Here is an 18993-nt window from a genome sequence, read left to right on the forward strand (position 1 = left end):
GTGATAAAAGCCCAGTTGTGAAGAGCTGGGGAGTGCAAAACAATCTCTTTTTGCCTGCCCACAAAGAAACAGGAGAAGAAAACGTGGTGACTTCCTAACACTGGTCACAAGAGCATGTTTGACAGTGTCCCTTCAAGGTCAGTAACACCATTCTCAGCCGTTCAAAACAGCCTCTTAGCAGCAAACCCAGTGCAAATTCATGCAAGAGGGCTGCCTGCTCGTTGTTTCCCCTTGTTTGCTCAGGCTTCAGCCTGGCAGACAATCAGACCCAACTGCAGATGTAATGCAGGCAAAATACCAGAATACATGGGCCAGAGAGTGCTTTATGCTAATGGCAGCAGGCATTGCTGAATGTCTGCCTGCTCAGCAGCCTTGGAAGAGTCCTTGGCTGTCGAGACAAGTGGAAATCTAAGGAGCAACTCAGTGAGGGGTCTTTTTTTCAATTACATTCTTTGACCCACATTCTTCCTTACTTGTATTTGCAAGTATCATGAGATTGATCAGATTTTTCTCTTCAGTGGCCCTGTAACACCAAACCTTCTCCTGCAGACAGGAGAAATGCATTTGGTGGGGTGTCCAGAGATGGTGAATGGCTGAGTGAATGCACACTGCTTTTTATTTGGTGAAGCTGCCTGGAAGGCAGGCTCTTTTCTGCCTCATCATGCCCTTCTCTGCTGGTGGGAAGTGTTCTTTGCAGTTTGAACAATTTTCCTCTAATTAACAGGCATTTCCCAAACCTCTTCCCAAAGTCTCCTACTCATTCTCCTTTACCATTTATCTTCAGTTCCTCTCAGTTACACTCACTGGGTAAGCAACAAATCTTTCTGGTGCTTCTGAACATTGTTCACATGGCATATGCCATCTACTTTCTTTTTGATATTGCATTTTCTGCTGACACCTGCAAAGCCTGGTCTGACAAAACTTTTCCCCAAGGAGAGGTTTTGTAGTGTTGGTTCTGAGTGTTAAAAAACCATGGAAGCTTAGTGAGAAGCAAATGTGATTCTCTTTGCCCCTGCTTCAGGGATCAATGGTTTGAATCCTATTGTGCTTTACACCAGGGAAAATTGAAAGTAACCCCAGCTGCAACAAGGCAGTAGAGAAGGTAAAAGAATTGCAACAATGGGATGAAGCTGCTACCCAGAGCAGTAAAACGCCAGGTTGCAGATAAGGCAATAGTGTGGCAAAGCCCTGTGAGCCCTGTGAACAATCAGGGCTTTCTGTGCTCTGGAACAAAGCAGCTTTACAGAGGGTGTTGCAGTGATCACTGGCTCAGTGGAAATTTCTGTTACATTGCAAATTCAGCCTTGCTGCATGGCTGGGTGGCCCAGAGTGCTTCTCTGTGTCAGGGTAGGGAGTGGGGAGAAACCATGTGTTACAGCTGAAAGAGCCTTACCCATGACTTTTCTTCTCCACAGGTGCCCCTGGTTGACAAAAGCCATCTCCCCAGCCATCCCAGTGTACAATGGACTCGTTTTCTTGTTTGTGCTGGCAAACTTCAGCATGGCAACTTTCATGGACCCTGGAGTTTTCCCACGAGGTAACAGAAATGGGAGTGTTGCAGGGGTGGGGGGAAGGGGGACACTGAAAATCCAAACCAAAGGAGGTGCCAGGTATCCAAACACACAAGTTGCTGATTAATCTTGTAGACTTTATTTATTTATTTACTGTACTTGACTGTCAGTAGGGGTGGGATGGCAGTGAAATGCTGGGCACCCTCCAGCTCCCTTCTGAGCTCCTGGGTGTCCTCACACTGTCTCAGACTGGCACTCGAGGACATGGGGTTGTGCCAGTAGAATGGTTCTCCTTGGATAGCTCTCCTGAGTGATGTGATTTTGATTGCTATCCCCTGTGTCATGCTGGCACACTGGATTTAAGTCACTGTCTTCACAACAGGTAGCAGAGCATGGCAGAGGGGAGAGGCTAAACTTCCTGCAAGTTTCATCAAAGCAGTCCTTCCAGAATACCTTAAAAGAAATGCAGAAGCATTGAATGCTAGAACAGATAATGATTAAGGCTTGCCTTAGAGTGTCTAAAAATGTATACATTTAGAAAGATATTCCTGCTTAAATTAGTACTGATTCACAGCTGATTAAATAGGATAGAGATCACTCAGCTTTTGTAATGGGAACCACAGTGCAGCAACCTTTTTTAACACATCCTAATGAGAGAATTATCACCTCATTTTATCTGTCTTCCAATAATTATTCACATGCAGTTTGCAGCAGAGACTGCTCTAGGCAGTCTGCCTAAGCCAATGGATCTGTGCTGTCTGCAAGCTGTGCTTCTTCACCTCTATTCACCAAGTTCAGTGTCTGTTTTGAATTGCTACCTGACAAGAGCAAGGTGCCAGTCCTGCTGGTTTCCCAGAATAGCAAGGCCGGGTTTCTCCAGGCAGCATGGGCTAATAATGAGCATCTCTCTGCCATTCCCCTCAGCTGAAGCTTCTGAACCCCTGATTAAGTGTTGCAGCACTCCAGTTAAGGAAAGTATTGTGTGTGAAGGCAATTTAAGGCAGGGGCAAGATTCAGTCACTTGTGTAAGATCAACTGATACACTGTATAGGTACTTAAAACTGCAAATGCTAGTGACTTTCAAAAGAATTACACAGGTGGAGTTTTAAGGAGTTTCCTGGACTTGTTAGTTTCTTTATCACAGCAGAGAGAACAATGGTTAATTAAACATTAAACATTATCAGTCTGAGAGTCCAGTGTTTGTGCAGGGCTGTTCCCTCAGAGCAGAGCTCGACATCACCAGGCCCTGGGAGTGATCAGTGCTGAATGTATTGTCAGTTCATACCTTCCTCTGGGCTTCTCTAACTTCCTTTTGCAAACAAGTTCTTCATTTTGGACTTTGCATTTAAGGAAGAAACACATGGGAAGATCAAACAGAAACTTTCTCATCACCTTCCCTCCCATCCCATCTCCCTGTACACAAGGGAGTCAGGAGCAAAGCAGGAAGAGGAGGAGTTCCTAAAGTTCACCCCTCTACTGTCTCTCACTTCATTTGTGGCCTTGGCCTTGCATCTCTGTGCCTGTGCCTTGTCAGGAAGATGCTGGGAGCAAAGGGAAAGAAAAGACATGGCATTCGTCCTGGGAGGAGGTAATGGAGTAGGAGTTTAGATGTGTGAAGGAAGCAAACTGATAAGGGAAAAGATGGAAAAGACTATAAATACCAGTGCTGGGAGGAAAGAGGAGCAGATGTTATTTCAGATCACAAGTGTGCATGTGAAAAAAAGCTTATCACCACCCCACGCCGCCCGCAGAGCTGCCAGCGCAAGGAGTTCAGGAATTGTAGGAGTGACTTAAAATGAATACACAATCACTCTGTTTGCTTTCTGATGTTGAAATTAGGTTCAGTCTTCTTGGCTTTCAAGCTTCTTAGCACATTTCTGATAGTTAGGAATTTACTTCAAAACCAAAACAACAAATAAGTAGTACAAAAGCTGAGACTCTAATGAAATCACACAATTCCTTAAGGAAGCCATCAAAAATCTGTTAGAAAAATACGAGACTTGGCTGCTCCATGTCAGTGGATCAGTGTATGAGAATTTGTGTAGTAAGATACATTCCTTTGTCAATGTATTCTTCTGCTCAGGTCTCTGGAAACTGGAAATAAGCACATTTCTAGCTATATTATATGAGCTTGCAGGTCTGGCAGATAGAACTTGGCCTGTGGAGGGAAATGATAAAAGTTGAGCTGCAGAAACCCAGCTTGTTGAAGAGGAGCTTAATCAAACTCACAGCTCTGTTACTCTTTTTTCTTTTTTTTTTTAATTTGTTGGCTCTCTGAATCTTTCTGGTATGAATCAGTATTGGCTCTGTGTGTGTGAATTTCTGGTAATACACCAGAATGAATGAGTAGGAAAGGAAGTATCAAGTAACTGAAATTGGGGCTGCCTTGAAAAATCTGATTTACAGTCTAGGCTGAGAATGGCAATGTTTTTTGCTGGCTAATTATACCAACTACAATCAGCTTTCAGTGTTTTTGATGTGGATCTGTTTTGTACAAACTCAGTGTTTGAATTCTGCAAAAGGAACATGTTTAAATGCATGTAGGTATATATAATGTACAGACTTTTTGTCAGCATAGTCAGATTTTTTATGAGAGCTTAAATGGTTTGACTGTTCTGGTGTCTTGTTTTCATCTGCCCACATGTATTACAGCTTGGGCAGGTTTATAATGGTATTGGAGAACCTAAAGACTGTATTTATAGAAGTGCCTAAGGGATTTAGAGTCTGGCTCTCTCTAAGAGTTCCACTGACTAGTTAGGAAGGAAAATTATAGGGAATGGTGCCAGTACAGCACTCTGCTTCCACACACAAACGTTAATCCAGAGAATACTCTTGCAGATAAATACTGTAGCTAAGCCAGATCCTAAGCTCATCTAGGTGAAGGGAGAAACTCCCTCTGAAGTCAATGGAAATTGGATCATGATAACACATCTAGAGAAGATTTAATATAGAACTGCATGACAGTAATTGATGCTCCTCTGGGACAACATTATCAAATTCCACCTAATTTGGAGCCAGTCAACCAATGCCAGCTGCACTATAATGTTTAACCAGGTGTTAAATAGATGTGAACTTCTTAGATTTTCTGTCAGGAGGAAATAAATAAAGATCACAGGAATCTAGGATAATCTAGGATAATATTTTTTTCTTCCCAGTATATATTTTTCTGTTGTAGACTGGGGTTCTTTTAGTGCATTTATCTTTAAATGGACTCTTTTCTTAAACAGGGCAGAGGTGATAAACCATCTGTCCTGTGCATTGTCCCCAGGAAGGGCACTGTGCAGTGTCCCTGTGTCCCTGGATTAGCTCTTTTCTCCTTGCCCTGTGCTGCCTGCACTAACTCTGAGTTTTGCGTTGAGCAGCAGACGAGGATGAGGACAAGGACGACGACTTCCGCGCGCCGCTGTACAAGAACGTGGAGATCAAAGGAATCCAAGTACGGATGAAGTGGTGCGCCACCTGCCACTTCTACCGCCCGCCCCGCTGCTCCCACTGCAGCGTCTGCGACAACTGCGTGGAGGTAACGCTGCTGGGCTGCCCCACCCCGCCTCTGGGCTTGCCCCTGCTGCTGGGAACGGGCTGCTGGGCTGCCCCAGAGTGCAGGTCTGGGGAGTTCACGGCTGGACTCCTGCCGCCGGCCGGGAGTACAAATCACAGACGGGATGGGATGGCTGAGGAACGGGCCTTGTGCTGTTTTATTTTCTAGCATCAGTCTCATTACGCGGTTATGACAATGGGAAGATGCCATCAGCTCACATTCTAGGCAGCAGACTAAGAACCTAATGTTACACCTTGCTTTGTAAGTTTTTTGACTAATGACACAAAGCAAAAGCATGTTGGGGAGTTCTGGGGAGTTCACAGCTGGACTCCCACTGAGCAGTGCCATTCCAAGCACAGCCCTCAGTTATGTGTTACAAATGCAACGATGCTTGTTGTCAGCCCTGCCGCCAGTGGTGATTAAAATATAAATTTATGATGCTGGCTGCATCTTCCTTGAAGTAGCTAAGGGATTGTGAATGTAAATAAAGGAGTGAATGGGAGAGTTGGTGCCGAGTTCAAGAGAGCAAGAAATTCAGTGTGAACCATTTCAACTTGTCATGTATGAGTTTAAGGTTCATAATTTAATTTGGTGCAGACTGGTGACAGCATTAGTGGACCAGTGGAGAAGCCACAATGGAGTGTGAGCTCAGGAGAGCAAAACTCAGAGTTCAGCAAATGGTTCTCCAGTCAATAGAAGGAGTCCATGTCTTTGTCAACACCCCAGCTCAGAGCATGAGCTCATTCATGTTTCTAATGTTGATTGCTCTGAATTAGGGGACTTTCTTGATTCTTGTTACCCCTGGGGTCTTGGTGAGTCACACAGGATTTTTTAAAAATAACCCTAAACAGTAAGATGTTGTTTTGGGCTATAAGCATCTCCCAGACATGTAGGTACAGAACACTGTATTCACAACAGTGTATTGCCAGGGGACTTTTTATTGCTGAGCTAAAAATTCTACTTCTAAAGGATAATTTCTGCTGCAAGGTCTATTTTTTTTTCTAAATAGAAAGATGAAATCTTAATATGTCTAAAATATATTCAGTTGTGCCATTAAAATGAAAGGAATTACTAATCAGAAGGGGAAAAAAGTACCAGAGTCAGCTGGAATGCTGTATACACTACCTTTGTCCTAATCCTCTTTGCCATAAGCAAGGGAATAGTCCCAAAGAGAGCAGCACATTTACAAGTGAGAGAAAGGCTGCCTGAATTTATCTTGTGTCAGTCATATATCTAAGTTATAATTATCTGGAAGCAGTGCTAGTAACCATTGATAAATAGGACAAGGCTGTTTTGGAAGGCTTTAGAAGGATGTGGGATTTTAGAAGCCTGAGAGTGAGGAGCTGCTAAGGTCTCTGGGTAGAGTGAAGTAGCCACAGCTATTTGTAAGTTGTGACACACAGTTTGTTTAGACTGCTGTGAATTGTTGCATAGAGCTGGATTTTTGGTAGAAAACCTGAATCATTGTTACTAGGTTTAAAGCATAAATGTTTTCACTAATTCCAGCTTCTGGGGGTTGTTTAGATGATGGTAAATTCTCAGTTGTCCCGTGGAGTTTCTTTCTTCCACCTTCCCCGGTGGCTCAGCATCAAATTTCGTTTTCAGGAAATGAAGTTTTCTCAGAAAAAGATTGCTCAAAACTCAGTGGTATAAACATTTGAAGTTTCATGCTGATGTCAGGCTTCCATGGGAGTCAGTTCTGCAGCAGAAATGAAAATGGGAGGGAATCCAAAATGAACCTGCATAAAATAGCAGAAGGCAAGGTGACTCTGGCTAGCTCTTCACAAGTTCTATTGATAGGTCACTTGAATGTTCCCTTCTATTCTGGTGCACAAGTAAAGAGCTCTGCTTGTAATTAAATTACTGCTGCTGTGGAGGAATGTAGGCAAAAAGTATTAATGACTTCTGAATCAATAAATCATGGCCTTAAACATGTTTTATTGATTCTTGTGATGCTTATTTCCCACTCACCTGTCATATTCTGGAAGAGCTTTGAGACAGGAACAGGAGTGACTCTGCTGGCTTTCCATGTAGGATCCACTCAGGGTTGTAGTTCACATGTTTTCACTGTCAGTCTAGAATATACAATCAAAATTATTTTCCCAAATATAAAACTTTTGAACCAATTTGACAAAAATGAATAATCAGCAAAAGCAGACAACACTTGCAGAAATAAAATAAATTAAAACTTAAAGCATGCTGTTACCAGAGGGACCCAAAAATGAATCTTTAACAAAGATAGTCAGATTTTTGTTTTCTTAATTGGAATATTTGCAGTGAGTGTTAACACAGTTTCATAATTCATAGGTATTTTGGGCTGCATACAGCCAGATTTGCATAACAGACAGATGTTATGTCAGCATTTCAGATATAGCCTGAAATGATCTTAATATTTAAGTTGCCTCTCTCCTTTTCTAATATGCCTTGAGAAAGCTCTAATCCTTTTTTTTTTTGTATTTTGTAAATTTTTGGTAAATGCATTGTGCAAAACTTAGAAATACAAAACCCCCTGTGTCATCACTGAGCAGTGCTTAACATTGAGCAGTGCTTAAAAATAGCATTGCCACAAAGTGAAGAATAAACAGTTCATTTGACAGTGCAAGGAATGTGTAATATCTGCTCTGAAGAACACAGAGGTAAGAAGGGTTTATTTCTTACACCTGATCTTGTCTTCACGTCAGGAATAATCCCATTGGAGACAGTGGATTTACATGCTTACAAAACTGTGTAAAGGCACTTGGAGGGTGTCTGTGGCTTGCCCTCATTATTAAATCTCCTGTTAAAAGGGATCTGACTTTGTGAGGGACTTTGGACTTGTGACTGAGACAAATAGTTAGGTTTGGATTCATAACTTAATGGACCTGTGCATAACTTTGTCTCTGTCTGATCCTGCTGTTCTTTTTCTTTGTGACCTGCTTGGTAAAAAGGTACTTTTGTGTTCAAAATGGACTCATTGTTCAAAATGGACTCATTCAGTGATGTATAAATACTGAAATGTGGGACAGGGCATTCTGCAGCACTATTGCATCTTCAAACCATCCTAGGCTATAATAACTTCATTGTAATTGACTCATGGTAAGGATGCTAAAAATGAGGGCTTCTGCTGCTAGCAGATAAATAGCCTGTCCTTTATGTTTGATACATCCTCTCTCTCTTCAAACCCTATAAACAGTCAAGTACCTCTCCATTCATGGACAGAGAAACAACTTGGTCCTAAAAAGTCTTATAAAAGACAGTCAAGCATTTTATAAAGCTGCAGAATTCGTCTGATGTAATTTTACATGACAGTGGTTCAGATTCATCTCTCAGGCAATGTATTTTCTTTCACTGTTTGGATATTTTTCCCTATCTCTCCCTTTCTTTACAAGGATTTTGACCATCACTGCCCATGGGTCAACAATTGCATAGGACGGAGGAACTACCGCTATTTTTTTCTCTTCTTGCTGTCCTTAAGTACACACATGGTTGGAGTGTTCACCTTTGGGCTCATCTTCGTCCTGAACCACATGGAAAAGCTGGGAGCAGCTCACACTACCATTACGTATCCTTCCTGCTGGTCTTTCCAGACTCAAGGTGACTGAGGAAAATGGGCAAGAATGAATCTGAATATTTGTCCTCCAGGAGCTGGTGGAGCCTGTCCTGATCCCCCACTGCTTTCCTCCTGTAAATGCTCAGTGCAGGATTTCCTCTGTTCCCATTGTACCTGTGTGTGAGCATGGATTGCTCCAGAAACTGTAGGTGACCCTTTGTCTTTCGCAGTCTTTGTCACGACAGCCCAGCCGAAGGATGAGCTGCCTCCCTGAATTTAACTTACAAGCAGGTGTAGCTCTCAACTGCCGTGTGCTGTATTTAAAACTCTGTTGCTGTGCTTTGGAGCAGAGTGTGCTCTGGAAGTAGCCCCCTGCATGTTGGTGTAACACATGAATTGCTGGCTCTGATGGGGTGATACTGCTCTTGATAGGTCAGTGCAGAATATTCTTTACAAGGTAGAAAGGTAGAGCCAGAATCATTGAGTTCACATTGCTTTTTAACCATCTCAAGGGTGAGGACCCAGACTAGGAGCAGACAGACTTAACTTTGAGATTAAATTTAGTTAGACCTTGCTAAAGGTGAGGAATACTTTGCACTCATGAGACCCCATCTGGAGTGCTGTGCCAACATCAGAAGGAAGTGGAGCTGCTGGAGCAAGTCCAGTGGAGGCCTCAGAGGTGCTCAGAGAGTCCCTCTCCTCTGGAGGCTGGGAGAGTTGATGTTGTTCTGCCTGGAGAAGAGAAGGCTGTAGGGAGATCTTAGAGCTCTTTCCAGTGCCTAAAGGAGCTCCAGAGAAGCTGGAGAGGGACTCTGGAAAAGGGTCTGGAGTGAAAGGATAAGGGGGAGCAGCTTCAAACTGAAAGAGGGCAAGTTTAGATGAGATATTAGCATGAAATTCTTCACTATGAGGCCCTGGCACAGGTTGCCCAGAGAAGCTGTGGCTGCCCCTGGATCTCTGGAAGTGTCCAAGGCCAGGTTGGACAGGGCTTGGAGCAGCCTGGGATAATGAACAGGGGAGTTGAAACTAGGTGATCTTTAGGGTCCCTTCCATGCCAAACCATTCTATGACACTGTGACACTCCCCTGTTTATTTTTTTTTCTCCTTTTCCTCTCCCTGTCTTTCACAGACCCTTTTCCCCTTCACTCATCCCAGTTTCTTTAACTCTTGGATGCAGAATGGCTGTCATGTGTGTGGCTGGGTTATTCTTTATCCCAGTCATTGGTCTCACTGGCTTCCACATTGTTCTAGTGGCCCGAGGGCGCACAACCAATGAGCAGGTAAGAGTAACAATCCTTTCTCCATGTTTGTGGCTTAGGTGCTGAGGTGGGAAGGAAAGTCAGCAAGTGGGCTTGGGTAAAGCTAAAGATGGTCCAAATCTTACCAGTAATGCTCTTCTTGGTGCTTCTGTGAAGATCTAGGAAGGTTGCCTCTTTTTTTATTTTCAGATTTTTTTTTAATACACTGCAGGCAAAGATTTCCCTTTTTTAGCCACAGAGCATCACCCCAGGCTTATTTATTATTTAAAATCTACTCATGACCTTGAAATAGGTTTTATGTGGTAAGTACCATCAACCCCAGAAGTTCAAACTTTATGAGTCAGACTGAACGACCGATGAGACTGAGTGAAAAAAAAAAGGAAAATATTAAATCATTTGCCCTCTCTCCTGGTATTTTGAACTACCCCAGCAAGCCCTCACTGCCCATGATAGGGTGTGAGTTAGCTCTTTGTCTCCCTCTGTGTCTCTCTCTTGTTCTCATGCATATGAACACACACAGAGTGCTGTTGGACCCAGCTTGCTTTGCTTCTCCAAACCGAGTGCCAACACGACACCTTGTGCCAAAAAGCCTGGAAAACTCTGGTTCCCCTGCAGTTCTCCAAGGTCCATGACCCACAGTCCCTGTGGTTGATGCAGAGCTGCATTCATGTGCACATTAATGGCTTGGTGTGGCTGATAGAGACCAATGTGATGGGATCCATTACAGGTCACTGCCACCCCAAGGGACAGTTTGCAGGTGTGGCACTGGCCTCAGCCTTCATCCCAAGGCTCATAAATTCTGTGCATTGCAATGCTTTACCCTGCTGCAGCTCCAGCTCCCAAGTGCCCCTCACATCTGGGTTTTTTTTCACATTTTTCCCCACCATACTTCTTTTCCCCTGTGGTTTGGGGTTTATTCCAGATGGGTTTTTGCTGCCCTTGCTCCCATGGGTGCTCTGCAGCTCCCACTGAGCTGTTTTAGCTGTCCTGGGGGCTGATGGCTCCATGCTGTGGAGCTGTCTGGCTCCTGGGCAGGCTGTGAGCGATGAAAACATCTGTCTGAGGCCAGGCCCTCGTAAACTGAGATGACATTGTCTCCATCCCACAAGAGACAATAAAAACTCTTATCCAGAAGAGTGTGGGAGGTTTACATAAGCAAAGATTCTGAAGTCATCCTGAACAGTTGCCTAACATGGCCTTTGAACAAAGCAAGCTTCCATAGCTGTCATCTTCAAATGCTTTTCTCTGTCCTGCTCAGAATCATCTGCTCTTCATTTTAAAATTAATTTTGGCCAAGTATTAGATTTGATAGTGCTAACGATAGTAGCATGAAACACAGGGCATTTTGGTCTCATAGCCCAAATCATGGTTTGCCTTAGGCTTGTCTTTGTGCAGTGATATAAACTCTCCATGAAAATTTTAGGCTGAAAAATAAGGAAATCTTTAACTTTAAAAAATGTAAAATTTAACTTCCTGTGTTTGTGGCTGCACTAGAATTTAGAAAGGTTGAGGATTTTTCTGTGATCAAAATAACTGTTGGAAAATGTATCCTAGCTTGGTTTGGTTTCCTGAGCTACCAAACCACTTGAGATTTATTACATCTTTCCATGCCATTTTGAAAATTAAATATAATCTGGTCTTCATTTCTGCTTAGTCATATGTAGGGGTTATCTGTAACTGAAGGATGGATGTTCCCAGCCCTGAGGTCCTTGCAGGGAAGCATATCTAAGTAATTAGAGCACCAGACCAGGAGAGATGGATGTGAAATCTGCTCCTGGCTTTGCCACTGTTCTAAAACATTCTCTTTTCTCCTGCAGTCTCAGTGCTGATTCTGTTTTCTCACTCTGGTAGTTATCTACTGTCAGCTTTGCAGTTGCAATATGCTCAGCTTATCTTGTTCACTTTTCCCAGTACATTTTATAGGCCAGTGGTACAGACATTTTTGGGTTTTTACTGTAAATTTTTGGTATTTATTTGTTCTGGAGTTTGTAAGTTCTGAGCATTCATAGTAGGCAGATTGTGATTGAAAAGTGCATAGTGGCTGGGTTTAGATGTTTACTGAGCTTTCTGAATGCCTCTGAAATTCTTTTATGGAATGAAAATAACCCATAACCCAACATCTGCTCATACCCTGGTATTTTTAGTTTCTGAATAGAGTAAATAAATACCCTTCCCTCTTAGACTGCTTTCTAGCAGTGATTTTCAAACTACTTTAGAAACCAAACTGATATAATTAGTACTGTAATCTGTGAGCTGGAGAAATTTTATTTTCATACTGTGTTTGAGAAAATGGGCACAGAGATCTGAAATGCTTTGCCAGCATCTGGCACAAGTCAGCGTGAGCCTAGGATTGAATGCAGACCTGCCAAATGTCCCAGGCCCATGTTTTCATCAAAAGGTTGCTCTTCCAAATCTCAGAACTCCCAGCCTCTCTCTCTTGGCCTCTTAAAGAGCTTTATGTTATATCAACAAGGCCAGCATAATATATTGCAGAATCATTTAATTGTTGTTATTTTACGTGCAAGTTATGAAAGTATTTCTGGTGCTCTGTATACTTGTTGCTAGATCAGAACTATGAGCTGATTAAAATGCTTTACTTGCAAACAACAACAACAGTAATGCTTTTAATGGCAACCACTAGTAATCTCCCTGGCTTTATTGGTATTTATCCCCATATGGTGACTTTTGAGCATGTGCCTGTAGACAAACTCTTTATAATGCTTATGAAGCCTTGAATGGATCCCGCCAGTCTAATGAGGCTTGGCTTTTATTAAACCTGCTCATTTACAAGCAGACATTGTAATCACCAGGGAGTTCCTGGCACCCTCCCACATAAGGCAGTGGTTTGTACTGATTGCTGCTCAGGATGGGATCTGAGAGAGAGAAAACATTGCTCTCATCCAGCATTTGGGAACGCTGATTCGACTTTGCTGTTGGTTTGGAGGGGACTCGCCAAGGCAGAGGAGGGGAAGTGATGTGAATAATAGAGACCAAAACAGGATGTCTGGCTGGGAGCAGACACAGATCCAGTGAAGGAGCAGCATGGAGAGGTGAACACATCACTTTGAAACCCAGTCACATTCAGCAATGTCCTTTTGGGAAGGATCTTGAGTTGAGTGCCTCCTAGCTGGAATTAGCTGACGGAGGTGGTGTATTAGAGCTGGAGAGAAAAAGTGCAGCATTCAAAGAAAAACAATCCTTTTGGGAAGGACAGAAGGGTCAGACTTGTTCTTGGCTTTCTGAGGCTTGGATGATGACTTTTATATAACCAGAGGTTTGAGCAGTGTCCTGAACATGTTTCCAGGTGACAGGGAAATTCCGTGGGGGAGTCAATCCTTTTACCCGCGGATGCTGTGGAAACGTGGAACACGTGCTCTGCAGCCCCTTGGCTCCCAGGTAAGAGAAATGCTCTCAGCTGGAATGAGGGAGCAAGAGTCCCTGTTGGGACAGGGGAAGAAATGTGCTTGGCTGAGCTCACAAGCCAAGAATCATTGATGGAATAAGAGGAAAGCAAAGCAAAACAGTCCTGAAGGTAGAGCTCTGTGATAGCTGCTTTCCTGTTGCATGGCTGTAACCTGTAATTTACCACCCTTATCCCAGAAATATGTTTTTGGAATGAGCTTGTCAAATTATGTTGAGCTCATACCCTTGTCTTCACCAGCTTGTTTATCCAGTGTATTTCAGTAACAAGGTAAATATCCATATGTTATCATATTGCCCACACTACTTCTTATACTGTACAGGCAATGTCCAGTCTGCTGGGGAAAAGGAAGGAAGCAAAAATCAGCCTTTCTCCTTAAGACTTAAATCTAATTTAAGGCTGCTGTGGTTTTCAATCTCACTGGCACTTTCATTATCATAAAACAGATTATCAATGAGATCTACATCACGAAACTTGAGATTTTATTTATGGCTTTCTATTTTTGGGGAAATGGATTTATCGTTTCACATTTTGAAATCAGGATCTTAATGCAGTAGATGGACTATAAATAATTCTAGGTTCTGAGCTGTCTAGCCTGCAAACATGGTCATAATCTTACTACAAGACTTATTTGAGTCTTTTTAGGGTGTTGAACAATTCCAGACCCTGACACTCTTATCTGCCCTTTTTTTGCCCTTTGTTATACAACAAATAATTCCTAAAGGACTGTTGCAAGTGTTAAAGACATTGGAGTAGCTGCTTCTCAAACCTTCCAAACATGAAAGTCAGGTCAAGGTGGATGAGAAGAGCTGGTATTAAACGCTGTGAGACACTTGTGTTAAGAGAGGGGTTGTGAGTGCCATCATCATGGCTATTCACAGAATTGGAACAAGCACAACATTTGTGTTTTGTGATGACCTGTTCAGATTGTTCTCTATATTGAAGGCCCCTGAGCCATCAGTACTAGAATGTCCTGTTCACTACATAAAACAGAGAAAGCTGGTGTGTGTATTATTGTACAGACACTGGCCAATTGCACTTAGAGAATTCTATTCCATTGGAGGGAAATTAGATATCTAAAGTCAGCCATTTCCTCTTAGATTTTTTGCTTCCTATAGACTTGGCAGTCTCTTTTACCTCCATTTATTTGAACACTAAACATGCTACAGAAACAAGTCACCATGTGGTAAGTTGGAACTGGCAGCACATCATCTTCTCCATAGTAACTCTCCCAGTGCTGGGTCTTGTTCCCCAGTCACTGACTCCCACCACAGGGCAGCTGTTTCATGTTAACTGGGATGATGTAGTCAGTCACTTCTGTTGGTGGCAGGCCTCTCTTGCTCTCTTCGTGCTCTTGTCCATTAGTGCTTAAAAAATTGCTGATTTTTTTTAATGCATCTTCTCCTTTCGCTCACTATTTTTTTTTTTATTGCTGCTTAATTATTACATACACTGAAATAAATGGAGATTCTTACCTAGATTCTGACACATTCTTAAATCATAACCTGGAAATGGGAAGAATTTTAAGCCTTGTTCTTAGGTTACTGTTTATTTTAATGAGGACTGTTGCACAATTCATCAGGTATGTGGTTGAGCCCAAGAAGAAGCAGGCTGTGAGTGTGAAGCCTCCCTTCCTGAGACCGGACTTGTCGGAGCGACAGATCACAGTGAAGATCAGCGACAACGGCATCCAAGCCAACCTCAACCGCAGCAAGGTGAGGGAATCTCCAAGCTCTGCTTTTGGAGGGCATGGATTGAGCATTATCAAGGCTGGGAATGAGTCTGTCAATGACAAATCTCTTTGAGATGATGCAGAAACTAGGGTCTGAGTCCTTGTCATACACTTCTTGCTCTGAAAGTAATGCAGGTTCAGTAACAGCAGCTCTTGATCCAGGAACAGGCAGCTCTAGCATGGAGCCCTCTGGGCTTCTTTTGGAAGAGTTGCCTGTTCTTTGCAGTAGTTATTTTCTGTCCCAAGAGCTGTCACCTCTTGGTGTTCAAATTAATTTTAATCAACCCATGTACCACCAGACCAGGTTAGCTGTCCTACTTCAGAGAATGAGCTTCCAGGCTGCAGAAAGGCTTGTGGTCCAGGGCAAGGAATATTGACTCAGAAGCTGAGTTCCCTTCTCTCCTCTTTTCAGTTTCTCCTGGCATGAATAACAGAGAAGGATTTATTTAGTCCCATAAAAAGTGGTGGAGTCAAATGAAGCCAACTTGCAAGATTTTTGTGGATAGCTACTTCCTTTGGAAGTAACTTTGGGTAGTTACTTGCTGAGAGCTACCTGGAAAGTTGCTGAAAAATATTAGAAAGCACTATTGTCTTCTACCACACATTAATTAGCATGATGATTATAGTACTTAGCCTGCCAAGTAGACCAGGATAGTGCATTAAAAATTCTACTGGCTGGTTATGACAATGCTAATTTTACTTGTGACAGTCCTTGCCTGCAGTGGATGCTAAATCCTGTTTGTCATTATAGGTATAGGTAGTTCTGGTTCTTTGGTACATCCAGCACTCTGCCACATGCAGAGTTATTTATTTAACCAAGTTTCATGTAATGGTTGACTTTTTGGATCTTTTTCAGTCTAAAATCAGCCTGGAAGGTCTGGAGGATAAGAGTATGGATGTGCAACCACCTCTTCCACCCAAAGGAGATCCAAACAAGTACTCTGAGCTAAAAGGGCAGCTGGGCACCAGTGAAGGTATAGTTGCATGATCAGTGTTTTATTTTTATTTATAAGAAACTATTTTAGCCTCTTTAAAATGTTTCTTGTATTCTTTCAAAACATGGGATCTGGGTGAAGAATTTTTTCTATTTATAAGATTTCCAGACTAGGGGAATTAACAGCAGGAAAGGGAGAGAAAAGCCAGCTTGAAGTGTTTTATTCAAGCCTAGGTTTAATTTTTCATGTCAGTTTTGCAGGGTTTATAAACTCTTTTAAACCCCTTAAATCAATTAAAAAAAAAAAAAAATCTAAGGAATCTAAGGAAATCAGAAATATTAGCATGAAATTCTTAGGCATTGCAAACTGTCTCATTCATAAAAATGTGAACTTTATGCTTGATACTATTAAAAAAACCTTTTTTTTTCCAGACAGAACTAGTAGCTGAATTTATTACAAACATTTAGTATTTCAAAATAGGCAAAATTTCTACTCACCAAAACATATCACCCCATTCAATATATTGTGTCTTGTTTCTTCTTCTCTGTAGATGGCTGATCTGGCAGCAATGTGTTGTTACTGCCGGAGGGACCCCATTGATTTTGGTGGAACGCTACCCAAAGCACTGCAAGTTCTGTTCTCTCCAGAACAGATCTGCTTGCAGAGCGTGATGGATGGCAAGGAATTATGGCTGACAGATTTCTGTCCACACACATTTTAATAGGAAGTTTTTTTTTTTTCTTTTGCAGAAGGTGGCCTCTCACCCAAACTTATCAGCCCTCCCACTCCTGCCATGTACAAATTCCGACCAGCTTTCAGCAACAATCCCAAAGTCCACTACCACGCCACGGCCGAGCAGGTGAGCGAGGTTCTGCTCCCAGCTAGCACCAGGCAGTGTGGGGCTGAGGAGGCATTCACTGCAGGGCTCCAGAGAGTGCCAGAGTGTAAAAGTAAATAACAAAGCTTGGCACTGTTGTGTGGCAGTGTATTATTTTCACTGTGCTCCTTATGGAAACATGTCTGGTTTCACAGCTTCCCCCTGCTGACGCGTCTGTCCCTCTGCCAGGTGTGCGCTGCCGCTGCTCCGGTGTCTCGGCCTGATCCTGGGGTGCTGAGAAGTGTCACCTCCCCTTGGCTTCTCCTGGCTGAGGTGCCACCTCACATTCCCTTCAAAGGGAGCTGGGCATGCTGAGTGCTTCTCTGGATCAGACCCTTTGGCCAACACTCAGTGTACTCACTGATTCCTTAAGATGTCAGCTTGCAGAATAGAAAGAACTTTTAAAGCATCTCGGGAGATATTTTAGTGAAAATTAACAGAGGAATCCTCATGTTTGACCTTCCTCAGCACCTATTCAGTGCATTTATATGGAAAAAAACACCTTCCTAACTCTTGGCATCATTTTCACCTATCAAGAAAACTGAGGTCCAAACACTTAGACAGATTTGCTGTGGAATTTTGACAGTTTTCTCTTTTGCTTAGAAGTTATGAAACTTATTTCTCATGGATTTATTGCAAATATTCCTTGACCCCCAGGACCTGAGAACAGCATTTGAAAAATCACTGGTCTAACTTGTATATTTGCAATATGTACCCAAATCTTCACGCAACAGTGGAGACACCCTTAAAAAACACATACTACACACAGTGTAGTTTTCTTAAAATTAATTTCATCAGGTCCTTCAGTATCACTCCTGGAATAACAAGAAGGGGGTTATAGGAAGGAGTATTATGAAAGAAGTTAGCAAGGGAAAATATGGTAGATAAAAACAATTGACTGTAGCAACACTATAATAAGACAGAATGTTCCTTATATGATGAGGAAAGCTTTTCCTGAATCCTTCTCATTTTGAAAAGAAAGATGTGATAGATAGTGAAATTGCAGCTATGACCAAGTCTTAGTCTTGCTGCAGTAGTGGTAAATCTTATTCTCTTATTTGTCCACTTAATGAAGAAACGAGTGGCTTATGAGAGGGAACACAAGAACAACAGTGTGTTCACTGTATCCAAAAAGTTTAATATCCTATCATTTTCATTTTATTGCATGAAAAATGGCTTGACATCCAGTTCAAAATAGTCTATTTACAGGCATCATCTAGCAATTTTGAGCTGTGGAAGCCACAGTATTCTGAGTCATAATGGCAAAAGTCAGAGAGCCAAGGAAGGTAGGCTTGTTGTGTTCACTCAGGGCACAGCCAGAGATGCAATATAGATACAGGGCAGGTTCTGATTAGGCCAGGGGACTGGGCAGTGCTGTGAAATGATAACAGGGAACAGCACCTTCACTCTGAGGGTTGCTGTTTCAGTCCTAACTCAAAACAGTGCTGTTTGCTGTTGCTGACTGGTGTGCAAGCTCTGGGGCCTTGTTCAGTTTTATAGTAGTCACAACTCTCTAGTAGTCAGCTGGGAGTATCACAAAATGGGGTTCACGTGGTGAGCTGATAGGAGGGCATGGATTTGTCTGCCATGCCTAAGTGGGAGGTACAGGGGGAAAGAGACTGGGCTGTGTGAGGAATGCCATGGTGTCTGTTCTGATCAGTTCTTCAGCTTGTCAGTGCAATTCTGCTTTTGAGTAGTGAAAGCTGCTAGGAAAGAGGCATTGGGACACAAGGATAAGTAGCACAAATATCCTTAAAAGCTACGTCATTGCTCTCATCCTCCTTTACAGGCTGTCACTTGGTCTCCTTTTTCCAGAGAAGGCCAAATTTAGCACCATGCTCTAGAAGAGAGTGAGCTGTTTTGCATATTTCTCCATCTTCTAGCTGAAAGGAAAAAGCTTTTTAAAAACATCCACAATAAATCAGGGGTTTGTCATTCAGTTTATTTTTTTCAATAGTTTTTCTTTAAAAGAAACTAAAGAACAAGCTGTGCCAACTGCATTTCTGATTAAATATGTGACTGATAATAACTCTTTGTTTGCAGAGCCAGTGTAGCCAATTTATTGTGCATTATGGCAAACTGTTCCTTAAAAAGAGCAGTGAAAACTATTTGCTTAGCACAGAATGGCATTTTAAGTGAACAGAACTCTGAGCAATTTTCACAGAGTAAAACAAAGTGAAGTCCTATCTGT

General features: G+C 42.5%; 1 protein-coding gene across 2 annotated transcripts in view; it reads left to right on the plus strand.

Moving 5' to 3' along the window:
* Positions 1-18993, plus strand: part of ZDHHC8 (zinc finger DHHC-type palmitoyltransferase 8) — a 108445-nt gene that overhangs the window by 83608 nt on the left and 5844 nt on the right. For both annotated transcript variants that reach the window (XM_009092361.4, XM_030232531.2), the window contains 8 exons: positions 1416-1537; positions 4874-5031; positions 8418-8590; positions 9756-9858; positions 13142-13233; positions 14841-14973; positions 15847-15964; positions 16675-16784. In XM_009092361.4, the coding sequence (XP_009090609.2) occupies positions 1416-1537; positions 4874-5031; positions 8418-8590; positions 9756-9858; positions 13142-13233; positions 14841-14973; positions 15847-15964; positions 16675-16784 (1009 nt within the window). The remainder of the gene's footprint in view (positions 1-1415; positions 1538-4873; positions 5032-8417; positions 8591-9755; positions 9859-13141; positions 13234-14840; positions 14974-15846; positions 15965-16674; positions 16785-18993) is intronic.

The sequence above is a fragment of the Serinus canaria genome, chromosome 15 (assembly GCF_022539315.1).
Source record: "Serinus canaria isolate serCan28SL12 chromosome 15, serCan2020, whole genome shotgun sequence".
Taxonomy (NCBI): Eukaryota; Metazoa; Chordata; class Aves; order Passeriformes; family Fringillidae; genus Serinus; species Serinus canaria.